Source organism: Acipenser ruthenus, chromosome 24 (assembly GCF_902713425.1).
Source record: "Acipenser ruthenus chromosome 24, fAciRut3.2 maternal haplotype, whole genome shotgun sequence".
Classification (NCBI taxonomy): domain Eukaryota; kingdom Metazoa; phylum Chordata; class Actinopteri; order Acipenseriformes; family Acipenseridae; genus Acipenser; species Acipenser ruthenus.
The window spans coordinates 25,431,962-25,459,628 of record NC_081212.1 but is presented as its reverse complement, the minus strand read 5'-3'; the positions used below and the strand labels follow the sequence as shown (position 1 = coordinate 25,459,628).

The 27,667-nt window shown below is 37.9% G+C and overlaps 2 protein-coding genes across 5 annotated transcripts; one reads left to right on the top strand and one right to left on the bottom strand.

Annotated features, from left to right (window-relative positions):
• On the top strand, positions 1-24,882 carry LOC117428526 (endophilin-A3). Of its 4 annotated transcripts, none has more exons than XM_058998935.1 (10): positions 1-260; positions 18,969-19,037; positions 19,189-19,261; positions 19,574-19,717; positions 20,287-20,420; positions 20,923-21,081; positions 21,424-21,527; positions 21,688-21,812; positions 22,432-22,464; positions 23,977-24,882. In XM_058998935.1, the coding sequence occupies exons 1-10, from the start codon at positions 216-218 to the stop codon at positions 24,180-24,182; spliced, it is 1,092 nt and encodes a 363-aa protein (XP_058854918.1). In that variant the 5' UTR covers positions 1-215; the 3' UTR covers positions 24,183-24,882. The 4 variants fall into 4 exon arrangements, with proteins under 4 accessions (XP_058854918.1, XP_058854917.1, XP_058854920.1 ...); XM_058998934.1 differs by having other exon boundaries at positions 21,688-21,839; XM_058998937.1 differs by lacking the exon at positions 22,432-22,464.
• Positions 24,883-25,639: 757 nt separating this feature from the next.
• On the bottom strand, positions 25,640-26,790 carry LOC131700640 (gap junction delta-2 protein-like). The gene has a single exon (XM_058999182.1). It carries the CDS (start codon positions 26,768-26,770, stop codon positions 25,640-25,642), a length of 1,131 nt encoding a protein of 376 aa, XP_058855165.1. The 5' UTR covers positions 26,771-26,790.
• Between the last annotated feature and the right edge of the window lie 877 nt (positions 26,791-27,667).

Sequence of the window (27,667 nt, the reverse complement as noted above, 5' to 3'; positions counted from 1 at the left end):
TTTCAGCCTTTTGCCAGCAGCAGCAGCAGCAGCATACGCGTTTAATACATTGCAGAGTGACAGCTAGCGGGGTGCTAGAAACACAGTGAAAGCAACGGGCTTGAATCAGACTCATACCACTGAGAGATCAGTTCCTCTTTTTTTCAGTATTGTTTTGCTTCCTATTCGCGTTGGTGTTTCAAGTACAATAGGCGCTGAATTAAGATTTATTAAGGATGTCGGTGGCCGGATTCAAAAAACAGTTCCACAAAGCGAGTCAGGTAGGAGAGGCCTCAAGATCTGTCACTTGTCAAATGATCACTGTCAGTGTGTGTGTGTGTGTGTGTGTGTGTGTGTGTGTGTGTGTGTGTGTTGGTATGGTATTGTTGTTTGGTTGTCAAGACTGCATCCACGGCTACAGCAATACCGACAGCGCTATTGCCCAGCTGTGCATCAGAGTGCTTTGAAGCACACGCTTATAAACGGCCACAATCAGTGTTCTTTTCCCCTTAATCTGCTGATAAACATGTGTATATTTAATTAGGTTTAACGGTTGGAAAAGTTAACTTTGTTACAAGGCAAGTCATTTAATGCACGACTACAGTAACACACAAGACGGTGGTGGTGTTTAGGTTCTTGTGAAAGTAAGGAAATGAGGAAATGACATATATTCGCTGTGCAGTTGATTTTAAAAAAACATATAGAGAAAAACAGCAAATAGAGAAAAATGCTCAAACGAAAAATGAAATTCAAACCCCAAAACACCTGCGTTTACCTAAGAAGGCTGGTACCGCATTTAAATTTCTGCATGTTACCATGACATGGGAAGGGCACACTTTTGTAACAACACCTTAGGAAGTTGCAGCATTGTGGTTGGGTTTGTGTGACTATGCGTGGGAGTTAAAACAAAATAAATAAATCGAAATCGAATTTTCAACTTGATCGAACTTTGATCGAACACGCGCCTGACATTTATAATAATTTCCTCATGTTAATTAATAACGTAATGATGAGCGTGAGTCAACACGCTCTGCACATAATCACGACGTTCCCAGCCCATAATGCTTTCTGCTGCATCGTGATTCATAACAACCCGTCGTGCTGTACAGTATTCATAAATGTTTCTTCCAAAGAGTCTTATGTTGTGCTTTCAAATGCACTTTACAGAGACGTGTTGATGGGTCGATTTGAATGGTAACAATTGATTCTGTTGAAGTATCTGTGATTCATATTTCTTTTTTTATTTTAATTTGTTTACTGAAAATGAGTGGGTTCAGGAGTAGCAGGAATGTACAGTTTGAAACGTGCAGCAAATTACATGACGTCTTTTAACCTGTTGATTTGTTTGTTGCATGCCTGTTTGCCTTGGCAATACACAGCTATTTTCGAATTTTATATAAATCTTTTTTTTTTCTTTCGGGGCTGTCGATTTTTATATACTGAATTAAATTGTTGTTTTTGGTTACTTTTTTTTTTGTGGTTGTCTAGGCATGTTATTACATTTCGCCACAATTTGTAATTCTCACCATCTTCTAACTGTAAGATGCTGTAGCTTTAAATCCTGTGAACAAGCCTTCTAGTGTGATTGTAATCTCGTTTGAAATCTCGTAAGTGGAGTCTCCAATAGAAATGTAGAATTTGCTGCCACTCAGTAGGTGGGGTGGGTTTAAAGTATTCAGAACCAATCAATGATAGATACGAGTCAGGAAGGCGGGACATTGTCCAACTGCTCAGAAAGGTGGTTTGTCTTTGTTTTTTTGAAGTAGTTTTTTTCAACGTGAATTGAGTAACCATTTCCAATTTTTTTTACGGGGGTGTTTTAAGACCTAAGTATAATTACTTGTACTTTTATAATCTGTGTGTTACCCAAAATGACAACTGCTGGACAATAACCTGGCATAAAGTATTCATTGCTTCCACATTTTTATGTTATTTTTTTTATTTTTTTTATTACTTTTTATATATAACTTATTGCAGCTGGTCACCTCATGTCTTATTTATAACTGGTCACAAATTACTTTCAGCATTCCTGGGCCTTGGTTGTTGTTATAACTATTTTTCTCAGTATACATTTGTTGTCCCTTATCAGTGTGGTTAGATAAAACAAAATCATAAAGTGTCTTTATATCACACTTTAGAGTTATATATTAGGCTTATTTCTGGAGAACTACATGCCCAGCTGTGATGAAACTTACTAAAGACATTATTTATCACAAGTTATCAGAACATTTACATGCGTATAGATTTTGCCAGGAATACCATGGAATTCCCCTGAAGCAGCTTTCAAAACTAATTTGTTCAGTTTTGCAGTTTTTAGGTGTAATCAATTCTAAATGAAAATGAGGATGAAAAGCTTTGGCTGCTATCCCATCTTTAACAGAGACATGGCTTTTGTTTTTTTCTAAGCAGGACTTTGTATTAAAGCAGTTTAGGTGATACTGGTGGAAATTGTTGAGGAACACTCATCTAGTTTACTGTATATACCAGATAAGCTTGGATAAGTCATGTTTGAATGAAATGGGTTGTATTGTACTGTGCTGAGAAGTTCTCAAAATAGGGCATGCTGTAACCAGTGAGGTGTACAAATAATTAACCTGTGCATGTAGATAAATATTCTATTCGAACACAAGACAGGTGTAGGTTTTTATTGGGGCATAGATAAGCTCCATGCTGTTACTCTCGTGAAGGTTTGAATGCAACATCTAAACCTGTCTGACACATTAGAACTGTTTTAATTACTTTAATTACAGCTTGGGCTGGATATCAAACCAGTTTGAGAGCAGCTTGATTCATATTTAATGAAGAAGTGAGTTGTTTTTGTAAAAGGAAGATGGAAGATAAACCATGCAGCATTGTGGAGAGCTGTTGCTCTGTCTTAGATCTGAACCTGGCATCGGGGATTTGTTTTCACAAGTTGGTCAAAGGTTTGTAGGCCAGGCCGGAATCACACTGAGCAGTGTGTTTGTTTTTGTTTACTGTGCTCTGTCAAAATATTATTTTACAACTTCAGAGGAATAAATAAAAAAGACAGCTCAGGACCACAGATGTTTTTCGTTAAATGTTTTTTTTTTTTTTTTTCATAACACAGTTTTGACCCTGTTCTAATAAAACATTATTTAACATTAATGTAAAACGAAGCACTCTCTACTCATTTCTTAACCTTACAGAACAGTTCAAATGATTTGCGATACATCCAGAATGATAGTCAGGCCTTTGTGTCTGTGGAGGTTTGCAGTTTACAGCAGTTGTTCCCAATCATTTTGTGGTGGTGTTGTTTTTTTTTTTTTTCAACCTGTATCTTTTAGCATCTGTTTTTATCATAAGAATTAGCTTACTGTACATTCCGAGTAGGCTGTTATACCTTTGCATAATTAGAAAAGTGGAATAAAAAGGCCAGGTACTTTTCTCATCATAGTAAGTGTGGGAGCATGACAGTATTGCATAAAGTGCTCTGCTAATGCACTTCAGACCTTTCTCAGCAAGAAACACACAGGCTTACCTTCCCTAAGATGGAATACAAATCTAGTCAGTACAGTGTGTTTCTACCTCCATTTAACTGCCTGAATGTTGCTTTGGAGCCTGGGGTGAATGCAGAATAACTACAGAATGTTTATTGTATCCAGTGACTAGAGTTTAGTTACAAGAAGTTGTACACCTGCAACTGAAATAATAGCCTACATGTTAAAACTAGTCATGAGGCTGTTTTCATGATTATCTTGAGCCAAGCTTTCCTTCTTCATATTATATTAAGTGCATTCAGTTTTAATGATGCATACAGGATCTAAAAGAAATAAAAAGAGTCATACTTGATCTGTTATTTGATCCAGGTTGTCTTTATAAAAGTTATATGACCTGTTTTATTCTTCTTTACATGCACTTTATATATATATATATATGTTGATTGGCCTTAAAAATGCAAGTGGGTGTACAGTATATCTGATTCAAGTTTAAGGAGCAGTGCACAGGATTTATATATGACTGAGTCCGTCTGGGACTTCAGCTGTTTATAACCCTGTACTGCATTTAATGTGAGGAAGAGACATACAGGTTGCAATCTTTTGAACAACTAATGTACCAGGCTGCGTAAGCTATAACAGTATTGCATTTTAAAGGGCTTATATATTTGTTGCATGGTACAGTAGTTCTCTGTCTTTATCATAGTTACCAAGGACGCTTTGTATCATTTAGATTTGTACAGTAAGTGTCTAATGAATTTGGTGGACCATTGTGTTCTAAAGCCTCTTTTGGAAAAGATAATAAAAGAATAACAACACTACTGTAGATAGTATTTAGTGCAGGCCTCAGTGGTGTCATTGTCTGCCTTGAATGGTCTTGTTGTGTTTGCTTTCACTCTCTGCCCCAGGTTTCTGTTTATCCAGTTGTGCAAAGCAGGAAACAGAAGACACGTTTCAGCTGTCTCTATTTCCATTGCCTCGGCAGAATAGTTTGCCAGTAGTTTAGTTTTGACAGGATGCAATGTAAAGCAGATAAAAACACCAAGGTTATCCACCTCATCCGAAGCCCTTTTGTTGGGTACATTATTCACAGAACAGATTCACACAGAAGCCTTTAAGGGTTGCTGAAATTGCATATCCCTTTAGATGATCCCCTTTGAAGCATGCGAACCCGTTTCTTACTAGAATGTTATTTTTCTGTGTTTCAGAATGAATCTTTTTGTGCTGATTGGAACTTTCTGTGCTCTCATGCATCTCATCTTTAACTTTTAACACTCAATCACAAAATCTACTGCAAGTAAAACTCAAGGAACTAGACGGGTGTATCTTAATGTCATTGCTTTTAATTCATGATTGATTGAAGACTGCTCAGTCTATTATTTGACAGTCTATATCATCTCCCGTCTATTACAGCCCGTTAGAACTGGAAGCTGACGGTACTGAATCGTTTTCTAACAATGCATTAGATCCAAGCTTTTGTCCCCTGCGCACAATGTACATTGTACTGTAGGGTCAGATTGAAAAGTGTCATGCTTGGTATCTGCTTCTCACACGTAAGGAACTTCCACAGGATAACAGAAATGTTTTTTTTGTCAGCCATGTTTTCTTCATCAATGTCAACGGATTAAACTAGTGGAGTCCAACACTTTGTTTACAGTTCAAAGTACAGAGCAGTTATCACTGAAGACATTTCAGAGTGGTCGTGCTTTGAACTTTCGTTTTTCATTGTGTTCTGATGCCTAACATGCTAGTGTAACGATTTGATCCCTGGAAGAATACAATAGTAAAATGAGCATCCGGTAGCTTGCATCAGTCATAGCACAATGTGTTACGTGTGTTCGTCACAGAGATAATTGCAGTGTGGAAAGGTTTTAGTTTAGTTTTTTTGTTTTTTTTATAGCTTGGAATCATATATTCACTTTGATCTATTTATGGTTTGCAATCATAGCCTGCTGAAAAACCACCTGCTGTCTGTAAAGTCGACCCAAAGCCTTTTATTCAGGTCTGGAAAATCTAAAGGCCAGTGCCATTCATCTTTTATTCTACACTGCTACCTTGCACAAAGCCCCCATTATAGAAGCTCAACATAGTAAAAGCATACCTGAATGGAAAAGCAAAGGTAAGAATTGTAACCCACCTGATGAATGAGCATATTAACACAAAAAAAACATGGTAAACTATGATAAATGCATAGTAAATTATAGGAAAAGTATGAGAAAACTGCAAAATGACTGTGCAAGCTTTTATAAGGGTCTATAGCAAAAGACGCAAAAGTGTTACCCCTCAAAATTACTGTAAGATGAATCTGAAAAATGGGAATCAGTGGACACTGAATTATAAAAGTGTATCATAATTCGTCTGTCACGCAGTTTTTGCTGAAGCTACAATCCACTACCAGAACAAGCATTGTTGCTCTTCAGTTTATCAACTGTATTGCAACAGCTGAATAAACATGTACATTCTCTAAACATACCTTCAGAGCAGTGACCTACTGCTAATCGTTTGTTACTTGAAGGATTCGATTTAATGGTTGTCAAGATGAGCATATTTACACAGCAATCAATGACTCTGTATCGATCAGCTTTGGGTCGGTTTCATCACTGTTTTAACACTGCATGGTAATACTGTAACTTGTTTATGATTGAAATTGCATGCCTGCCCTGTTTTTGCACATACTGTGCTGTAGACTGCCCTTGACATTGGTGCGTTTATCCTGGTGTCCTGTCTGCAGTTTGGGTGTGTTGTGACAGAGAGTGCCATGTGGGATGGGATTCCGCTGATGACAGCATTTATTAATGTGCTGTTGCACAAATGTAATATTTCAGCAGCATTCTGAGTACAGAAAAGTTTAAGTAAGAAACTATAAAAGCCACTAGACTCCCAACAACATAACATAAATGTTCTAGATAAAGTAAAAATGTACTAAAGGAAGGCTATCTAGACTGCAAACTGATCATGCCGTTTCGTTGAACTCTGTCAGCAATGAGCCGTAGGGCTGGAAAAACACAAATCATTAATGTACAGAGACTGTTGAAAAAACATTCAACACATCACTGAGGCAATTTGAAAACTCTTTTCCTAATGCCACAATGTCCAATAACAGCACAATTAAGGATCCTAATACAATAACCACAGTCAATTAACATAACATTTTATAAAGTGCTTGTCATGTGCTGAAGTGTAGCATGTGAAAGAATGTTTCAAAGCAAGGAAATGACCATAACAAGGTTCAGTTTCCACAATATGAAAACATGGCAGCCTTCACAGTATATTGCTGTTTTTATGGGGTTATTTGTATTTTTTTGTATGCGTGCCAGTGCGAAAACCAAGACAACCAGAACTCTCCCCTCACCACACTGTAAGCAGATCTCAGAAGTAAACGCCAGTGTACCATCCATTGATTTTTCCACTGTGACCTTCAGATCAAAAATAATGTAAGCTAATTACCAGGATTTTTTTTTTATTTTAATTTGTTTTCAGAATGAAAGCCAAATTAAAATAACACGGGTAATTCAATGTCTCCTTTCCTGAATGGAAATACTAACAGATAGGCCTAATACTAGAACTGTTATCTTTCTACAGTTCCCCAAAACCCACGAAGAAGGCAGCCCATACCCTTCAGAATCTGGAAAGTTGGAACAAGTACCCCTGTGTAGACACTTGAGATACCTCCTGTAAGCCCTGGACAATTACAGGAAATTGAGTGTTTTAAGTACTGTACCAGTATAGTACACAAAAACCTGCACTTTATAATCCTGGCATAGGGAAGGGTTTGCTAATGTCCATATTTACATATTGAATGGATAGCTTTTAAATGCATACTTGTTTTATAATATGTACATATCAGATCATTATAGATGGCAAAAAAGGCATGTTGATAACATAACCCTGAGCAAAAAACAAAGAACTGTACAGATTACAAGACTAACTGAAATGTAAGTGAGTCCTGAGAAAATGCTACACCACTGTCATTTAGAGAGGCCAGGTACTGTCAACCACTTAAACAGCCAGGTCACCACTTACCTGGGGCCAATTAACAAAATGAAAACTGACTCAGTTTAAACAGAGAGTCATGTCAAGGAGTGCCACTTCCATGGGAATGTCCTATCTGGCTGTGAAAATAACTGAAGCTCCTTGGAAGGCAAGGCACACAATGTGCACTGATGACATGTCTGTAGGGTATGATGCAGGAAAGAGTGTTTAGACTTTGCGTTTTCATATTTACTCATCACAGCATATAAAAAAGGTCTGTATTAAAGATTTATAAAACTGCTCCGAGGAGCACCGGAGCAATACATGTAGTGTGCGCACTCACAGCTCGCATTGAGCTCTATGCTACAGTGTCTATGTGCTCCGGCCTAACCACAGAGAGTCTGAAAACTGTAAAATGAGAACCTCTACATAGCCTGACTGAATGACAGAAGCCATTTTCACACAGCAGTGGATGCTGCTGTTACATAGCTTGATATAATGTAGTCTAATTGCAAGTGACATTATAAGTGCAATGGCTCAGTGTATTGACGCTAATCTTGTGCTGGGGAACAAGCTACATTGAAGATGCGATTGAATAGCTTTGTGATTAGTGAATGCAGCGCCTTTATCTAGTGAGAACCTGATGAATTCACTGTCTCAATTTTCTACCAAGACATTGGACATACTGTATTGCACGATTACAGGTATAGCTGTGAAAGCACATTTACACACAAGGTTCATCATGCAGTAATATGCATTTAAAACATACCAATGTATGTAATTCTATGGATCCGTAAGATAAGAAAAAAAAAAAAACACTGATTCATAGAGCACAATATAGCCTAGAAATTGATGCAGTTTGTGTGGATTTGATTTGCAGTTAAATTAATAAACTATGTGGCAGTGAAAGATGATCAATAAAAAGTGTTTCAGTGATTGGTGTAATACATTAACTGACATGGGATACATCTACAAGGTACTGCACAATACAAATACAAATAAAAACCCTGCAGTAACATGCAGCAGCAAAAGGTCAGAAGAGAAAGTCACATTTTTAAATTGAATTCCAAGCTAATTCAAATTGCACCCAGGGTACGGCCTATGTATTGAAGTTGTAGGAAACTTTTAAAGCCCAATGACACCGAGTGTTTGTTTTGTTTCGAATGAAAGATAATAGGTCTTGTCTTTCAGTCTGTTAGCCTAAAGAGGTAAACCAGAGTTGGACGAAGGGCTGGAACATTGCTTCTAGAATAGTAAAGACCTTACTATGCCTGCAAACAGCCATCTTGTTCAATACAATTATTAGAATTTGCTTAACAGAATCCATCCGCTCAGGCTTGATCTGGCGCATTAGGCTGCAAGTTAAAAATAAATGATAATAACTCAGAAAGCATGCTCTCACAACAATGCATTATTTCAATCTGGTTAGAGATTTGCTTTCCACTTGACTGATCATCTCATGTTATGGATCTGCACGGAAATTGAAAGCCCAGTGCTGTTTTCCTGAAAGCAGGATTAATTACCAGTAATTGAAACTAACATGAAGACTGCAATCTTCTGTAACAGCCTGCGCTCTACTCTGAAGGAATGCATGATTAGCCTACAAACCACCCTGGTGCACCCATTCCTTCCATTCTACTGTGCGAAACGAGAGTGACAGTTTATAATAGTGAAGGTGATCTTGTGTGCACAGCTAGTTAGTTCAAACTTAACCCCCCCCACCAACCACCACCCCATGCATTTGGACGTGACAGAAGGGGGTGCATTGTTTTTGTTCACAAAGACACACGTTTAGAGTTTGCCTTAGCACTTGCTCCTAGTCAGGACCCTATAAGTAACTAAACTAGCTTCTCTTTCACTCACTTCCTTTATAACGGCATTGCTGCGGGATAACATTTCACTTCTTGTCATTTCCTGTCACTCAGCAGCATCACACAGAGAGTAACCATTGAGGTGTCTGTGGCATGATGCAACACATGTGGCTAGTAGCTATAAAAACATTTTTCTCTTGGTGTCTTTTTACTACACTATAAACTAACTGGTGTTAGTTTATAGTGTAGTCCTAATGCTGTAGTCGATGCTGAAGAAAAGGGTGTTTATGGGGCTGACTGCAGCTGTTAAGTAGTTAATGATGACATAAACTGCTTCTAAAGCATTACATTCTAGTCCCAGCATGTGGTAAGGATCATTTTTGAACACACAGGGCTTGAATTTGAATCAATATCTGCCAACTCTAATCCATGTTGCAAAGTCCTCTGTGTCTCTGTGCTTATCCCCGGTTTTGTAATCGATACAATATTGTGCTGATAACACTATTTTCTAATTTATTAATAACATAACATTTAATTTTTGTTGTAAAAAATGTTTACTGATGAGTAACTGACGATAGAGAGATACTGTCGGAGTGGAGCAGGATTTATTTTGCATGGCTACAATACCTAATGGATGGACTGATAAAAGCAGAGGACATAAAAGTCAAGAAAGATATACAGTAAGAAGATTTTTACACGACCTGAGTGTGAAACACTTGCTGCAGGCCGAAATGGGAGTGGGGGTAGGGGGAACAATGCCTAGGCTCCATCTTGATGAGAAATAATAGATTGTAACAGGCAGACGAGGGCTAAGAGCCAAAGTAACACTTGTCTGTTATGCAGGGTACAGAAATGTAGATGTGCATTATCTTGGGAGTGGAGTGCTTTTAAAAACAAATCACCGTATTTCAATGTGAGCTGTTTCCAGCCTCTGCATAATTATCAAGCTTTCCCGCACAATTTATTTTCTGATTGTACAGAACATACATGGGAGATTGTCTTATTAATTGAAAACAACCAGGACCAAGTGGGGCATAGAGCATGCCAAAAATAAAATGGCAAATGTGGGGCAATTGGGTACATAAAGTACTGAATAAATAGAATAACGAATATGTTTTGCACAGGCATGTAATTAATGGCGCTTTGACTGTACAGTATTTACTAACACTAATATTGTGCTCTGCATCATGCATGATACTTGTTGGTAGGGTGGGTCTTGGAATGGGAATGAAAGCAAGACTTGTTCAGGAGAGATGAAACGTATTAAAAAATATGAACTTATTGGCAACAGACCTTGGTATACGCCTTGGCTTGAGCAGACTTGTTGGGTTACAGTGTAGTACCACCCAGGCTGGTTCAGTATGATAAGGCAACTGTGGATGAAATCTTGCAGTTTTTCTTGTTGTGAATAATATGTGTGACAGGTGAAGCAATCGATATAAAATAAAATGTTGTTTTTTTTTTAATGCAAAATGGTTGTTGAATGGATTAGTCACATAGAGAATCTCAGTGTTTACTTGTTTATTTATATCTTTATTTATTTAGCATGAACTGTGCACTGAAGGCTTTCAACTTTCCCTTCTGGAAATGAACCAGGTCTTCAGCGGGAAAAAAAAAAAATCAAAACACAAACTAACACTAAATAATGAAAAATAACATTTGAAGTGATTTTTCTTCTTCAAAACCTTAATACCATTGCAGTCCCTTAGGCTACCAGTTGTGCCTCCAGTTTCAATTCATAGATAATAAAATGGTTAAATAAATAATTTAATGAAAAATAATAATAATAATAATAACATTTTCTTTTAAGCATGATCTTTTTTTCTCATTTAATCTGCAGGGGTTGGGTTCATTCAGACACTATTTAATTGCCTTTAACGTTTTTAAGATAAAAAGTCAATCCGTGCCAAGCAGATTTTCTCATCTGTCCCAGGCAGAATTCTTTGCTGCTGGGCTACTGCTGCTTCGTGTCTGGATATGTGTAAGGTTTACCTCCTGACCACAGCAGAATCAGCAGCTTCACGTTTCTATCGCAACACCCACATGAAACCAGGGACATTGCTTACACAAGAATTACAGTTCTGTTAAGATACAGGCCTCTTACTGTTTTCTCAAATCAATGTACTGTATTTCGCTTTCCATAAACATGCCCAGGTATCATCTCACTTAACAGCACTGCACAGGGCCACGTACTCAGAAGAAGAGCGGTTAGAGAGAAATCCTGGGGTTGAGGGGTTTAATACAACATGCTTTGCTTCAAAAAGAAGGGCACAGCTTTTACAGTCCTGTAGAGGAATCTTTAATGAATGATTTCTGGCTTGTGCTGTCGGTGGGTGGGGATGAGTATGTAAGCAATAACATTTTGTTATAATACAGTATATTCGTAAGAATCTGCTTTCGTTTTTTTATATGGTACTGTGAAAAGAAAAACGTCACGGCCAAGGCTGGTGAACGGCAAGAAGGAGACTCAAGAAGAGTCAAGAAGCTGCAGTTTCAACACGCATGCACATGCTTATGAACGCAGATGAAAAGAAAAAGGCACAACGGCCAAAAAACAAATGGTTTACAGAAAAACAATACTATCAGGCTGGGCTATCGGCTTCACAGAACAGAACAGAACAGAACAGAACAGAACAGAACAGAACAGAACAGAACAGAACAGAACAGAACAGAACAGTGAACACACACCCAAACTCTCTTCACCAAACAAAGGATTTCTCCCCTTATACATGTGGCCATTCCCAAATTAGCACTCAATTTGGGAAATGGCCACACCTGTGATTGTTGGCGGGGGCAGATTTAACCCCATCCCTGCCAACCTTAATTCCCCCCCACACGCTTTACATTTGCAGGGCTTTCGTCCTGCCACAGGTTCCTACTGTAATTATGAAAACACTAGGCGTTCCTTAAACTGACCAAAAGACAAGATCAACAAAAAGAAGAAGTTACGTATATCTACTGCTGTGAGAAGACAGACCCTGAGCCCGGCTGACAGGAAAGGCATCTTAGTAATGCACAAGGGATGTGCTGATTCTCACATCAGTGTGCAGCTACTGAGTAAATAATACATTGATGTCAGAAGGGTGTGATTCTGATACATTGACTCACTCATTCAGTTCTGCACTGATAAATAATCAATGTTCAAACTGCATTACTGTAGAGCGAACTTGAACGACTGTATTAAGTGTTTTAATGGATTAAATATCGCTTCTTGCATGCATCAAAAGTGGGTTAAAAGACAGTGTACATCGCCCAGAGTTAGTCCAATATGTGGTGTACAGTATATGGTGAAAGATGGGCAAGGATGAATGGCTTTTTTGTACTGAGTCACAGGGACAGAAGAGTGAATTGCTAACTACAGTAATTATTAGGCAGGAAAAGGCACGTTTGAGTTAAGTGGGAGATAATTCAGTAAAATCCATTTACTGAATGACATTTGGGCACATAACCAGAGGCTCATTATTACTCTGTGACTTGTTTTTCACAATCTCCTCACAGTGAGTGTTTTCCTGTTTATACCACATAGTTTGGGGTGAAGCACAAGACACTGTCAGAAAAAAAAAAATCATCAAAGAAAAAGTCTACTGCTGGGTAGACCTGCTGGGTTACACGTGATAATAATGGTATACAGCCCCATGGAGTGCTAACTACTGTATTCTACTTTAAAGCAACTGGACACCTGAGGCTGTATTGTTGTTTTTAACTTATTTGCTATACTGGGTATCAAACAGTTAAACACAGTGATTGTTAGAGGTTCCTATGTGGGGTTACTGCTGATATTTTGTATATTTTCTATAGTAGCTTTGTGATGAGGTTTTACTGTTTATTAATTAATTTTATTGTAACAATGCATGTTTGATTAGGCTTTTAAATTAATTGTTTGCAGATGACACTGGCACTAAAACTGTTGGATTTACTTTCGTTTTTATTTTAAGGCAATTGTGTGTGTTTTTTTTAGGTAGTGAATGGAATAAACTGTGATGTAATGGCCTCATTTTATTTTGTTATATAAAATACAGTCCTATAACAAAGAGGCCTTTTTATTTCTTCTGCTTTTATTTTTTCTCTCTCTTTTATTTAGCAGAGACTGGTCCAGTGGATTGTTTCTTTCAGTGTGCCAGGCACAGAGGCAGACTCCAAGTGAGATTTCTGAGAGACACAGACAAGCCTATTGAATTATCCATTAATGGGTGACAGCGTATCAGTGCTTTTCAAGGACAGGCAAAAAAGCATGTTGATTGCTGGAGTGTGAGGCTTGGCATGTGTTCGTAATCTTTGTAATAACTAGAAACCTTATGATCACCACGGCGCCATATAAGAGGGTGTGTGTCAAACCAAGACTGTGGAAACACGGAGAAGAGCTAGATATCACTGAACCCAACTCTGGAGTCATACAACTGACATTGGAGTCATTGAGGCGCATTATTACAAGAGCCAAATGAGTTTACAAGTTGCACATCAAAACTCTGGCTGCAAAGCTGTTAAAGCCATATTAGGCGTTGCTTTGATCCTAATTAGACATACCTCAGGTTAATGGGACACAATGTACTGTACTGTAACACACTCTCAGATATCTCAGACATTCCTATTATAGCTGAAGTGGCCCTTTATCACTGTACACAGTGAGAAACCTCCCTCTTCTCGTGGATAATTGTGACAGGTTGGAACTGCGGGGTGGCTGAAGAGATTGTATTTGTTTTTATTTAGGAAGACATTTGACCCATTATCACAGTTCTATTCCTGTTACGAAACATATTTCCTGTAATGTGCCTGCAGTAAGTTGTGGGATTCTAATCATGTTAAACTGACTAACCCTGTTCCTGCTGGGTTGCGATGTACAGTATCACACTTTGCTGTGCTCATGGTAAACTTTCCAAAGGTTGAACAGCACCTTTCTGCTGAAATGCTTGTTCTTTGTTCATATTACACGTTGTAATGAATTGGCATCTCAGGCCATTGCATTGAATGGAAAGGCAAGGGCAGGACGTGAACCGCCAGTCGTCCGGTTTGAACACAAACGTGTTACCATTCAACTAAAGAGCAAGCTCTGTCGTCGAGAGCCAAGTATGAGACTTATACTGCTGATGTCACTATTATTAACTGGTCACCCGCTAGGAGGAGATTCATTTCAGGTATTTCTCACAGTGAACATAATCAAATTCATTCTTGGGTCTGCAGCCAAAACAGTAGATCTCAGATCTTGGAAGCTAAGCAGAGCTTGGCTTCTTGTGTACTCGTGTGTAGTGTCGGCGACTCAGTGGGGTGAAGAACTCATTTATTTATTTTTGTACGTGTGTTCCGTCTACTAAGAATTATACAGATTTTACATTCCTGTGATGTGTGAAACAAACAGGTGCCCAGGGCTGTCAGCAGCATTTAACCCTCCAGAACAGTATTTTGGCAGAATTCTGCTGAAATGCTTTAGCCTCTGTATAGTTGAGGTCCGGTGGTTCTGTTCAGAACCACTGAGCCAGGGTGTTCATGTAAAGCACATTGAGCAGCTTGCAGTAAGTGGTTCCCATGTGCTTTAAGATACTGCCAGACTCGTCAGGTGACTGACCAGTAGGAGACCCTGAGGCATCCAGCCCACAGAAGCACAAAGGCCAACGCAGAGCTGGCTGTGAGCTCATAGACAAGATAACTGAGCATGAGCAGGACTGGAACAAGCAAGCACCTGATTGTACTGTATGGCTCACCCAGCACTCCACTGCAATGGATACAGCACATCTGATGAGACACACTGGATGCTTCAAATGTGCCACTCTCATTGATCTCCCCTTGGAGAATCTACAGCTGTAGTGGGGATGGGGAAATAACATTCATTTTTGCTGTGATTCGAATGGTGGGAAACAGTTATCACTGTGAAATGAGCTAAGGGCTCCATATAAGGTTACATCTTTTAAGATTCATAGTACAGTACTGTAGTTTGAGAGCACTTTTCATCAGACTGGTTATGTACTTATTTATATGCAGCAATAAAACAACAGTACTGTCTATGAATTATGTACATTAATTTAGTTTCTCCTTTATTACATGATAACAGATATTGTATATACTTTTTCACTAAGACCATTATGGTGTTTGGTTACTAATAGCAATACAAGATTGTACTGTTAAATTTCACTTCCTCATAAGTTTTAGAAATATATGCATGTACATATTTTTTGTTTCATAACAGCAGTTATACACAGAATGCATTGGCCAACAATTGACTGCATTTGTCAATTCTTTCCCCAGGATTTCTACAGCTGAGAATCTCATTTCTAGTGGTCTCCTAATCCTACTCTTTTTATTGAAGTAATGTGAGTTGCTCAAGGCCACACAGTGAACCAATGACTTTGAGAAAGATCCGTTCAAGGCTTGTTGTTTTTAGACCTTTGTTCTAACAACTAGATAAAGCCACCTTTCTACCCCTTTGAATAAGGGAATTAGAATGATATTTTAATGATATGTTAAGGGACTAGTATTTGTTTTTATGAAAGACAAGGGATTACTAACAACTGGCCTCAATGCAAACAAGGACAGTTACCATAGACAATGATTCATGTTCGTACTCCACACAGCTATTCAGAGCAAATGTGGGTTGGAGTTGAAAAACAATTATAAATAACATGCAATAAATTAGGCACTTAGCCCTGCTGTTTAATGCTTTTTTGAGTGTAAATTGTAGAGTATGTTTGCAAGCTGCTGCTAAGCAATGCAAAGTACTACTCTTATCATTTTGTCTGACACACGATGCTGTGCACAACAGTTTCATTGTTTTACAATTGCATTGGATTTGTCTTTAATATATTTTTAAATGTCCCAAAAAAGGAGTGAGATTTTATTGCGATAACATGCCTACATCTCTATAACTGATGAAGCAAACAGCCGTGCAGATATACACCTCTCAGTATCACTGTATCACTGAGACAATCTTCAACCACATCTAAACCAGGATGGAAATGGAATCTGCACAGTGAAGTAAGACCTTTAGAAACCAGCATTTTAAATTCAAATTTGACAGAAAAAACTGGTGTTTTATTACTGTAATGATAGTAAAAAAATTGAAATAACAAAATCAATTTTGGCCATTGTCTTTTCTGCCATAACTGTTATTAATCATGGTCATTTATCACCCCAGTAACACTAAATACAAATAGCGGTTCCAATTGTATTCTCATTAAGGAGACAGTGTGAGACAATTTCTTACAATTCTACTCTATTGTCACCATTGTCAAGTGACAGCCTATTGCAAATATATGAAAACGAATGAGCATTTTTAGTAAAATACCACTGTTGTGGATCTTAGCTGAAATATCTGTCTCCAACGGCTGTATTCTTCAATGTTATATTTACAATGTAGGCAAGATGTATTCTCAAGCCCAAAGGCCCTATAATCACCTCTGTCACTGCACAGTTGTGGAGTGAGCCCTTGGTAATTAATTGAATCAAGCTGTTTGACATTAGTCACAAACACAGCAACCACAGCTGAAAGCTTCATTTCCTTTGTAATAAGATTTCTACTTCCTTAACAGGCATCCCAGTTTACTTCCTGTCTGTTCAATAGATGACTCTGAGACATCAGTCAACAGCAGTGTGCAGGAACACTGAAGTCAAGAATAATTACAATTTCATATAAGGCATCTACTTATTAAATAAACCAAAAGCTTTGCATGACAGCGGTGAACGTGAAGCAAGATGTTATTCCACGCTGCCATCATGTTGACTCCTTTGCCCTGCTTTCCAGGATGTAAATGATATATACAGCGATGCCATTTCATATTCTAAGAAGGGCTGGATCTTTCTTACAGTAGGGTAAAACAGTGTTGATGTCTTCGGTGGCTTGTTAATAATGTGACAAGGCAGGCACTGTACATTGTAAGTGCTGTTCACTTTAAAACTACAAAACCCAATACAACAAGCATGGTGAGGCTTTAGTTTTTTATACAACCTCTAATCATGCCGTATTTCTTTCATAACATTATAACTTGTATGTTGTACATTAATAGTACACAGCACTCCTTACATTGGCTACCAGTGAGTTACCTAACCCTAACCCTAACCCCAACCCAGTACTAACTCTGTATATTTCTATTTGTTCTTTGAGAGCAGAAAATACAATTAGTTCCAAAAAATTGTCTTAAATCAACTGGAGTTAGAGCTTTTTGCTGTTGTGCGCTTCGTTTATAGAACTCAGTTTCGGTTGACATTAGGCAGGTTGAATCATTGGATTGTTTTAAGTCTAAATTAAAAACATACTTTTTTTTTAATGTGCTTTTATATAATTGGTTGTAGCTGGAGTGTATTGTACATATAAGCTCTCTTGTTTTGTTTTTAATTTTGTCCAGCGCTCTGGGATGCCATGGTGTGAAGGGCACAATATAAAAAATGTTTTCTATTGTATTTTATTATTTTTTTACTGTACATTAATTACAGAGATTTGTGTTTAGTTGCATTGAGCTGGAATAGCTTTGCACACAAGTAAAGGCTCAGCATATTGTATACTCTTAAATGTCAACTAGAATCTAGTTTACAGTGTATTTTATTTAAGTCACTGATACATTTGTACAAGGATGGCATGATGTCTTCAGCAAAACGTAAAATATCTGAGTCAAACTAATCGAATCAAGTTGTCAGTCATATTTGAATGATTGACTGTGAATTGGCAAAACCTGTTTACAGTGTGAATTTCAAAATCGATTGCTTGCAATGGAAAACGAGAGAACCAGAAAGCAAGCGGTGCTACTGCATTGCAGAGGATCCTGATCTCATACGTAGGTTTCTGTAAAAAAAAAAAAGAACAAAGTAAAGCAGATGGAATTAAAAGTGAAAATGCAGTGTTACTGTATTACTTGTGTGCTGCACACTTAGGCCTGCATTTCCAATTACTGCCTGAAAATCGTATTCCTTACAGCGTGCCTTCACACTGAAAAGACATATTGTCTAAGGAGTATACATCTGATATTATTTCTAATGAAATGCAGTATGATACAATTAGAAGCTTTGGCATGTGGTGACAAGGGCTTCTCAGAGTTCACAGTGATGACAGTTTATACAACGCTATCTTCACAGCGTTATCTAAAGAGTATACAAACAGTGTTACAGGTATTTCATTATTTAATTTTTGATTGTACACTGCTGTGGGGTGAAATACTGTTATTGTTTGGGGTGTATTGTAGTAGAATTCTGGTCAAGCATTTTGAAATTATTGTAATACAGCTGGTAAATTGAGCAGCTCTATTTGAGTTAATAGTGAATGAATCCACACCTGAACAAAACTGTAACACGTACATTCTCTTGGGGTCATGCTTACTACACATGGGATTAAATTGTACATTACATCATATAAAAACTGCAGTCAGAAAAGGAGAATGAAATACATAGGCTAGTCTCTCAATACCAGGGTAGTTTTAAACAACTCAGTCCCAGGTTACATTAGTAATGTGATACTGTCATCATGGGCTCAGAGGCTTTGTCTGGTCTCAGATATCCTTTTGTGAAGTAACTCAGTGACAGCCTACTAATTCGAATGATGGTCATGTTAACCTTGTTTGGATCTGGATAGTGCCTGGTATTACTTCTAACCCTCCAAGCCAAGTCTTGTATAAACAATGATGTTAGTCAGATGCATTTATGGTAATATGTCTGACTCCTTAGAGTACATGCATTATGGGATCCAGTTTGTTTGCCTGTAGATCAAGAGTACATTACAGTTCAGGTTTGCTTTGGAATTACCACACTCAGCTGAAATCATTGTTTTATGTTACAGTTATTAAGTGAGAAGATAAGTGGAGCCGAAGGAACGAAACTAGATGAAGACTTCATGGAAATGGAAAGGGTAAGCTCTCTTACTGTACCGGAATGCAAAGTGTGTTTCCCTTCCATACAGTAGGTGGCGCTGTCCGTCAGGAACGCATTCGTTTTTAGTTACGCACAAAATAATGAATGGATGAACTTCTTTTAATGATGCTTGACTTTCTGCATTCCAGAAAATTGATGTCACAAACAAATCCGTCTTTGAACTTGTGTCTAAAACCACAGAATACCTTCAACCAAATCCAGGTACTTTTTTAAGTTTATGAAAATAAAAGTTTCACTTCAGTAATGCCCTCTTATTCGGCTCTATTGTAATGACTGCATGCAGGCTAAAGTGCTACTATCATTAGCTTGATGCCTGTTTGCATATCATTTACAACTCTGCTGCTTTGTACACTGTATTTGTAAGTAATACAAGGCTAATTGTAGTGTCACTCACCATTAAATGAATTGCTGGCTAGGCTAATCAACTGCCTTTCTAGGCAAGAGTTTTGACAAAAGTTATGAGTCAATTAAGAGTGCCTGTTTTCTTCCTCGTGAATTTCAATGATGTCGCAGCATACAGAGCCAAGCTTGGTATGCTGAACACAGTGTCTAAAATCAGAGGCCAGGTCAAAACGACAGGTTACCCCCAGACGGAAGGCCTGCTGGGAGACTGCATGCTGCGATATGGAAGGGAGCTGGGAGAGGAGTCCAACTTTGGTGAGTCTGTCAGTGCAGTGCATCCAAGACTGTTTGTGTTTAAACGTCGGAGAGAATTTAATGAATTTTGGATTTGGTTTTATACCTTATGGAAGTCGGGAGATTCCTGACATGTTGATTAACATGTAGTTTACTTTGTTCTAATGTAACTAACTATTAAAGGTGATACTGACAGCAAGTAAAGTACTGTAGACGTGAGCACTCGAAAACTGATTTGAAATCTAGCAACCTCAACACAAACAAATAAATAAATACAAATGTATTTTGTAATAGACTGAAATTGAAGGTATGGCAATTGTAACCTACAATGTCTATACACTCCCATCAGCTTAGATGTTTTGACTTACTGTCATGCTCATCAGTTGACACATATGGTTTATGGAACAATACCGACCCCTAGTGGACAGACATGGGAATACACAGTTGTGTGTTTAGGCAGTTACTTCCCTTTACATGATTCTTAGAGCAGGTTAGTCAATAACTGAATGTAACATGTTCGATTTCTCAGTTGACTGAAGTTGCCTGTCTTTCAAGAGCTGTCTCAAAACTCTGGATTGAAATCTTTCTAGGAAATGGTTTGGTCGATATTGGTGAAGCTATGAAACAAATGGCTGAGGTGAAAGATTCCCTGGATATCAGTGTTAAACAGAACTTTATTGATCCACTACAAACACTACAGGAAAAAGACTTAAAAGAGATTGTGGTAAGATTTCCCACCTGTAAATTCATTTTGCCTGCTTCGATAAGTTGTTTAAGATCAACCTAGTTAGATGTAACTTGACATTATGTTCTACTAAGAAGCACAGTACAAAATGGACTGAAAATAAAGTGACTGAATTAGCACATGGCCTGGGATCACATAAATATCAATAGTTCTCCACATGTGTTGCCTTTAATGCATGAGTTAATATTTTCCCCAGTGTAGCTATAAAGTGATTTGATCCTAAGATACAGGTAGACCTATTGGCATGTGGTTCTCGAGAGTTGATTTCTTCAATCCCTGGAGACTGCAGTTCACCTACCGTATCCCTACAGCCTGTGTTTCTGAATAATACCACTTGAATATAAATTGGCTGTTTCATATTTTGTTCTGAAAACGATCAACTGCGACAACGCAGTTTGCTATGGCAGTGTGTATAAGTGCGCATTACACAGTACAATTTCAAATGTTGATTACAACTTTCATGTTTCATATTGTTTTGCAGCACCACTTAAAAAAGCTTGAAGGTCGACGGTTAGATTATGATTACAAAAAGAAACGTCAAGGTAAGATACCAGACGAAGACATCAAGCAAGCTGTAGAAAAATTCGAAGAGTCCAAAGAGCTGGCTGAAAGAAGTATGTTCAACTTTTTAGAAAATGACGTAAGTGTTCAAGCAGAGTAAATTTCTGAACTGTCATATATAACATGCCAAAGACAGCAAGGTGACTTCAGACATGTGTTTAAAGACGTTTTATAAATAGCAATAAGACGTTTAGGAGTGTGACAGTGTAATCATAATAAAAAATGAATTGTAAGGTGTTATTTTTCATATTTGTACAGCTACAGAACCCTGTAAAAAACCTGCATCTACACTGTCGCTTTTATCTTCCAAAACCAGTTGATGCTGGCAGTGGTACCTGAGTGTGCATCTCAGTTGGCTTGTCCTGATAAATAACTTCTGAAATGTATAAACATGATGTTGACATGGTTTGTTTCCATTCAGGTAGAGCAGGTGAGTCAGTTGGCAGCTTTAATTGAGGCAGCACTAGACTATCATAAACAGTCTTCAGAGATTTTGGAAGAACTTAACAGTAAATTACAAAGCAGGTAAGATCACCAATACGCTACTTAATGTCTGTATTCATGCATGATAGACGAGGTTACTTTTAAATTGTATAAACATACTAGGATGAGAAAATGTTATTTTGTATAGATTTTTTTTACTGTGTTCTTCTGAGTGCTTTATCACGCTTGTCTTGTTTCACAGAATAACGACAGCCAGTAATCGTCCTAAACAGGAGTTCAAGCCAAAGTCCATTATGACAAGCTTGGAAACGATTGACAACCAGCAACACAATGGCTTGTCATACAGCTCTTCTTTCAAATCCTCAGGTATTGCGCCTGACATGGTTCTCAAAGGTAAAACAGTTAAGAGTAGAACGATTTTAAATGAAAACACTGACCAAAGTGGAAGTATTTGGGCGTGTTCTGTAAAAGGGAGTTTTAGGTCAGTCACACCTTCTGCTGTAAGTACCCCTTACTGAACTGAAGAACACCATTTAAAATTGAATAAAAAAAAAAGGGTTCCGGAAATAATCACACTGGGGATTATGTTACGTCTCTGATTAGATTTCCTGATATGAGAATACAAGTTTGATTTGTTAAGTTAAACCAGGTTGCTTGTGGATTGAAAGAACAAGCAGCGCTGCAGATGAAATTTGTGTTTTTTCTCCTTGGGAGGTTCATAGGTTAGGTGTGGAGAGATAGGATTTAAAGCAAGCACAGAAGATGTTTCAGGAGTCCTACGAGTCACGAATTGTTATCAGACAATAACAACATACGGAAGTCTAAAAACTCTGTAAATTAGCCTTAGAAGTCACAGTAATCCTGCAGATTTTTTTTTTCATGCATTGCAAAATGTACTATAGTGTTAGTTCCATAAGATCGGAAAAAACACAGTGCATTTCTAACCCAAGTGCTTACAATTGAATGTATTTATAATGTATTGCAGATGTCCAGATAAATCCCACTGCTAATGGAAAAAGTAGGTATCACAGCTAAACTGGTATTATTATCAGCAGGGAAACCCCTTTTCAGTTTGTACTAACATGGCTTTAAAGCTGCAGGCTGAGTGTTCACATGCTCCAATGCATTTCACAGCTCCCTGCTTCTGCCAGTTCCTATTTTTCTTTCTGCTAAATGTATCTTCCTCTCTATCCGTGGCTCTGCTAACTGGTTTTTGTGCTCTCCTATATTGCTAGGCTGTTTGTTACTAAGATCCAAAGAGATTGTCTACACCTGTCCAGCGTTCTACTATAATGACACATTTCATGATGAAGAGCTTATACTGTAACAATGCATGCATTATTCTGCCTCACTGTGTATTCATAAAGAATTTGCACACTGAAATATAAAACAATAAATGTGTCATATGAATGAATACAGTGTTCTACCTAGTCTCCCCATTCTTTCTTTTTCTGTCAGTGCTGCACTGAAGCATACTGTGTTTAGTTTCAGTGTTTTAACAGTTGTTTACAAAACAGTTGGTTAGCTTAAACTGCTGTCTACCATCCCTGACTAAAGGCAGTGGTTTTGAAATTGACTGTAAGCTTAAAAGGATGTAGACTTAAAGAGACTTAAAGGTTCTGAAAATATAGCGTTCCACGTCCCCACGTGTTGCTACAACTGTTTAAATAACATACCTCTAATTTTTCTTTTCATTGTTAACATCCTGACAACTTTTTACACTTTATAACATTAAAGTCTGTTTCAAAGCTATTTTCAAAATGTCCGCTCTAGTGCACTGATAGTGTCAGGATTATTGCCCACATTGTCAAACAGGTAACATGGCAATAACAATGCTGTGGCACGGAACAGAAAAGCCAGAGCACTTGTTATGTTTTTTGTTATGCACTACAGCAGACATTTTGAAAAGAGCATTGAAACAGACTTTAAAGTTGTCAGGATGTTAACAATGAAAAGAAAAATGACAGTTTCAGTTGTAGCAACATGTGGGGATGTATAATGCTATATTTTTCAGAACCCCACTACTTACTCTTTAAGCTGTTAATTAAAAGCACCCCCTTCATTCCCAGGACGGTGTTTGTTCCCATTTGTTGGACACATGGAATTAGGCAATTAGAGGTAGCACAGATTTCTAAAAGGCAAGAACTGAAGTTTTCTTTAATTTCATTCCCATTTGACTTTTCCATTAAGGGTTGCAGAGAGTGCCCTCTTGTGGTAAAACAAGGCTATTTCTAGTTGTCTCTTTCCGGTTCCAAGGGACTGATCAGATCTTTAGTGACATAATCAGTGTTCTTTTTTTTATTACTTTGCTTTATGTCCAGTGTTGCCAGTTTTTCAGATTCTTCCCTCGAAGTAATTCATTCTTTCTCAGTGTGTTAGAAGAAAAGGTTGGGGGGCTGTATTTTCAATAGCAGTGATTGTGTGCAGGAGAATGGATTCGGTTTAGAATCAAGTCAAGCGAGAAATGAAGTCAAGGGAAGCTGTGAGTGTTTACAGGATTAAACCTTCCTATGCTGATATTTTTCTGCAGGATCGTCGGTTCACTTGGACCAGCCTTGCTGTCGGTCACTTTATGATTTCGAGCCTGAAAACGAAGGAGAGCTTGGATTCAAGGAAGGGGACATCATCACTTTAACCAACCAGATTGATGAAAACTGGTATGAGGGCATGATACACGGGGAATCTGGCTTCTTCCCAATCAGCTATGTGGAAGTGATAGTGCCTTTGCCCCAATAAGAGCCAGCGTTCAAGATTTCTATCAGAACTGTGGACGTAATCTCATAGCTCTAGAATTCAAAAGACATTTCATCAACGTTGCATTCTGTGAAAGCCCTGCATTTTGTCAACTGGCATACCTTTATATAGGTCTTATTCCTCGAGTATTTATTTTGTACATATTTCATTTGTATTGAACATGTTTGACTTTTTATTGGCTATATCAAATGCTGTTGTGCTATTTGGTTGCCTTGAAAACTTTTTGAAATGTATTTTTTTCTTCTAATTGTATTCTATGTAATCGGTTGATATTTTCAGTTAATGGCAGTGCATTTTTGCTACAATGTGAACTAGTTTGCCTGCAGTGGTCTTAAGTGTTTCTGAAACACACGTTTAAACTGTAAGTATTAACTAACTGTAATTCTATGAATGACTGTCCTCACTGTGTCATTTATGTTTACATGGTATAACTTATTGTGATACAAGAGAAGAATCATAATGCATATTACCAGTTCTGTATTGAATAGGGGTAACCCTCACTTGCACTCACCAGGTGTTTTGTATACACTTTATATTGCACTAAATGTACACTCTTCTACACACAAATTATTCTTTTTTTTACCATTGCACTTTCTATCTTCTGTCGAATAAATAAAAGAAACATGAATGATGTGAATAAGTGACCATTTATATAAATAAAATGTATACTGTATGTATAAAATGTGACCATTTAATTTAAGTGTATACATTGCATTGCTTATGTCTACTCGTGTGGACCATGGTCTAGAATATGGACCCCCTCTCCTCCTCATAAAAAGCCTTGCTGGGCCAAATTACCTTTTTGTTGTTCTTCAATGCATTCTCTTTTTATTTAATGACTATGGCCTGAATAAAATAAAAATCACACGCGTAGCAGCTCAATAATGCCATTAATATATATATATATATATATATATATATATATATATATATATATATATATATATATTGTTAATAAATCACAAGAAAATATTGAACGGTCTTGGAATAAATATCAACGTATCAACGTCCTTAAAAATATTTATTAAAAACTTTAATATTTTGTAATTTGTAATCATTTTCTGCACATTTCTCGTGAGCGCTGGAATCTCTACATACAGTTGAAATTCACACAGGAATAAAATAATTTCGTACAGGAAAACTTGCAGGTTTTTCAATGCTACAGCTTTGGCAAACTGACTCATTTGATATATTACATCTTGATATGTTAATTAGCAGCCACAACACCAGTTTGGTTATTTACTTCATACAGATATGCATTGTTTTGATCCAAAGATCTGAAAGACTAAAGCAGCAACACCTGTTAACTTGGTTGGTGCCATGTCGAGCATAAGCACTTGTACTTGATGTTAGTAGTATGCTTGTGTGAAAAACAGTTACATTAAGACGTTTTTATGTACTCAATTTTGTAAAGTAGTGAGCATGTTCAGGATTGGTTTTCATATCCAGACTTCTAAGTTCTTCTGTTTCGAGCTTCTGTTTTTCCCTGTCTTGGTCTTTAAGGACAGAGCTCTAAGATTGTCTTGCGTCTGTATTTCTGAGTAAGGCAACGACACACTCACTGTTCCCTGGCTTACAGGAGAGCCGTGTCCAACGCAGGTCCATGGCTGGTTGTTTTCTTCCATGAGTTCTAAGGTTGGAAGTGAGGTGGTGCTTGTGACCTCCCTGAATGTGAGAGAAATGACAGAATTTTCATCTTGGCTTTCTATTTCCTGATAGCCAGCCTGTGACACCTCCTGTTTGAGTAAAGATTCCTTGATCTTCTTCCACCCCAAGTGATTCAGCTCCATAAGGTTTAGGCAGATGCAGGAGACCCCGACAGAAAACATGAAAATCAGGAAAATGGTCTTCTCGGTGGGCCGAGAAACATAGCAGTCAACTGTCTGGGTGCACGGAAATGCTGTGCATGCGAAATGGGAAGGAACCTGGAAACCGAAAAGAACCCATTGAGCAAAAACAAAGCCCATTTCCAATGCTGCACGGAAGCACACATGAAAGACATAATATTTTAAAAGGCTCCCAGTCTTTTTACTGCCTTCTCTGAAACCTTTTGATCGTGCTCTTTTAATGCTATTACTTTTTTTATTTACATGGAAATCAGTCCTTTCAATGACTTCTGCAGAGCTGTGTCCTGGATGTCTCTCAGATTCGCAGGAAAAATGATTTCCTCCTCCGGGCTGTTTTGACAGGTTATGCCAAGTGTAAATTATAAAGCACAGGGAAGGCGTGGATACCATTATAATCTGGAACACCCAAAAACGAGGCTGCGAAATAGGGGCGAAAGAATCATAGCAGAGATTGGAGCATCCTGGCTGTATGGTGTTGCAAACAAACATCTCTTGCTCATCTGTGTAAACATCTTCTGTAGCCACAGCCACAATCAGTAGACGAAAAACAACCATGACAGTAAGCCATAGCCTCCCGATCATAGTTGAGTGCTGATGAACTGCATCAAGCAGCCGTTTCAGCAGCGTCCACTCCGCCATGTCTCTGCGCAGAACTTTCTTCAAGTACACAACTTGAAATAGATTCACTTTGGCCCCGGCAATGCTATGGACAGCAGTTTTCATGTTACAGCTCTGACACAGGAACTGTGATGCCATCACTATTCCAAGCCATCCCTTTTGCCTTCAGAGATAAATCTACACTGCCGCAAAACACTTGACACAAGTCACATGGTAAGCACTCTCGTCTTCAGACTCCATCAAAAACAATTCAAGAGACCTCTCTCTTCCTACTTTAGAGCACGCATGATAATGCCTGGAGATAAAATTCTTTATAGATGACACTGTTAGAAGATGTAAAGGCTTTGCCTTTAAAAGGGGAGGCATCTGTAAGTCTTTCTCGTGTAATGAAATTGACTGTTGTTTCATTCACTGCTACATTAAACATACAGCAAGAAATATAAAACATATGAACTTGGTACCCACTTTGGGTTGTCTATCAGAAAAGCCCTGGAAACCCTTGCTTGTAAAATTACAGAACCAAGACAGTCATAATGCCAAAGTTCCAGTTACATTTCTGCCCAAGAGTGTAAAAAGAAGGAAACATGAAAAGAATTACTATTTGTACTGTGTACTAATCAAATGGTTATAGTAACATATGAAATACAAATCGTATGTTACTATAACTTTTAAATAAATACTTGTTGCATTCTGATGTAGAACATGTCATAGTGCTTTGCTCATTGCTTTAAAATGGACACTTAGGTTATCTACCCCAGTTGGTGCCATGATGTGATTTATAAACTTTACTCTATGGGTTGTGCGTCTCAGCTCCCTCTGCATACCAACAATTAGATCTGATTATGTCTGCATGTCCTTTGTCTTCTCAGCAATCACAGTCCTGGAACGTATTTCGCCAAAACGTATTTCTTTTATTGTTACTGAATACTGGTTGCTTTGGTGTATGTTTGTTTGTTGTTTAGATGCTGTCAAAGTAACACATACACTCTCAGACTCCTTGCT

What these genes read in the sequence shown, in the direction of transcription:
- LOC117428526 (XM_058998934.1), top strand. Translation starts at nt 216, where the DNA reads ATGTCGGTGGCCGGATTCAAAAAACAGTTCCACAAAGCGAGTCAG. An exon ending in AAGACTTAAAAGAGATTGTG is followed by an intron (nt 20,421 to 20,922) that starts GTAAGATTTCCC and finishes ATTGTTTTGCAG; the next exon opens with CACCACTTAAAAAAGCTTGA. An exon ending in GCCTGACATGGTTCTCAAAG is followed by an intron (nt 21,840 to 22,431) that starts GTAAAACAGTTA and finishes AATGTATTGCAG; the next exon opens with ATGTCCAGATAAATCCCACT.
- LOC131700640 (XM_058999182.1), bottom strand. Translation starts at nt 26,770, where the DNA reads ATGAAAACTGCTGTCCATAGCATTGCCGGGGCCAAAGTGAATCTATTT.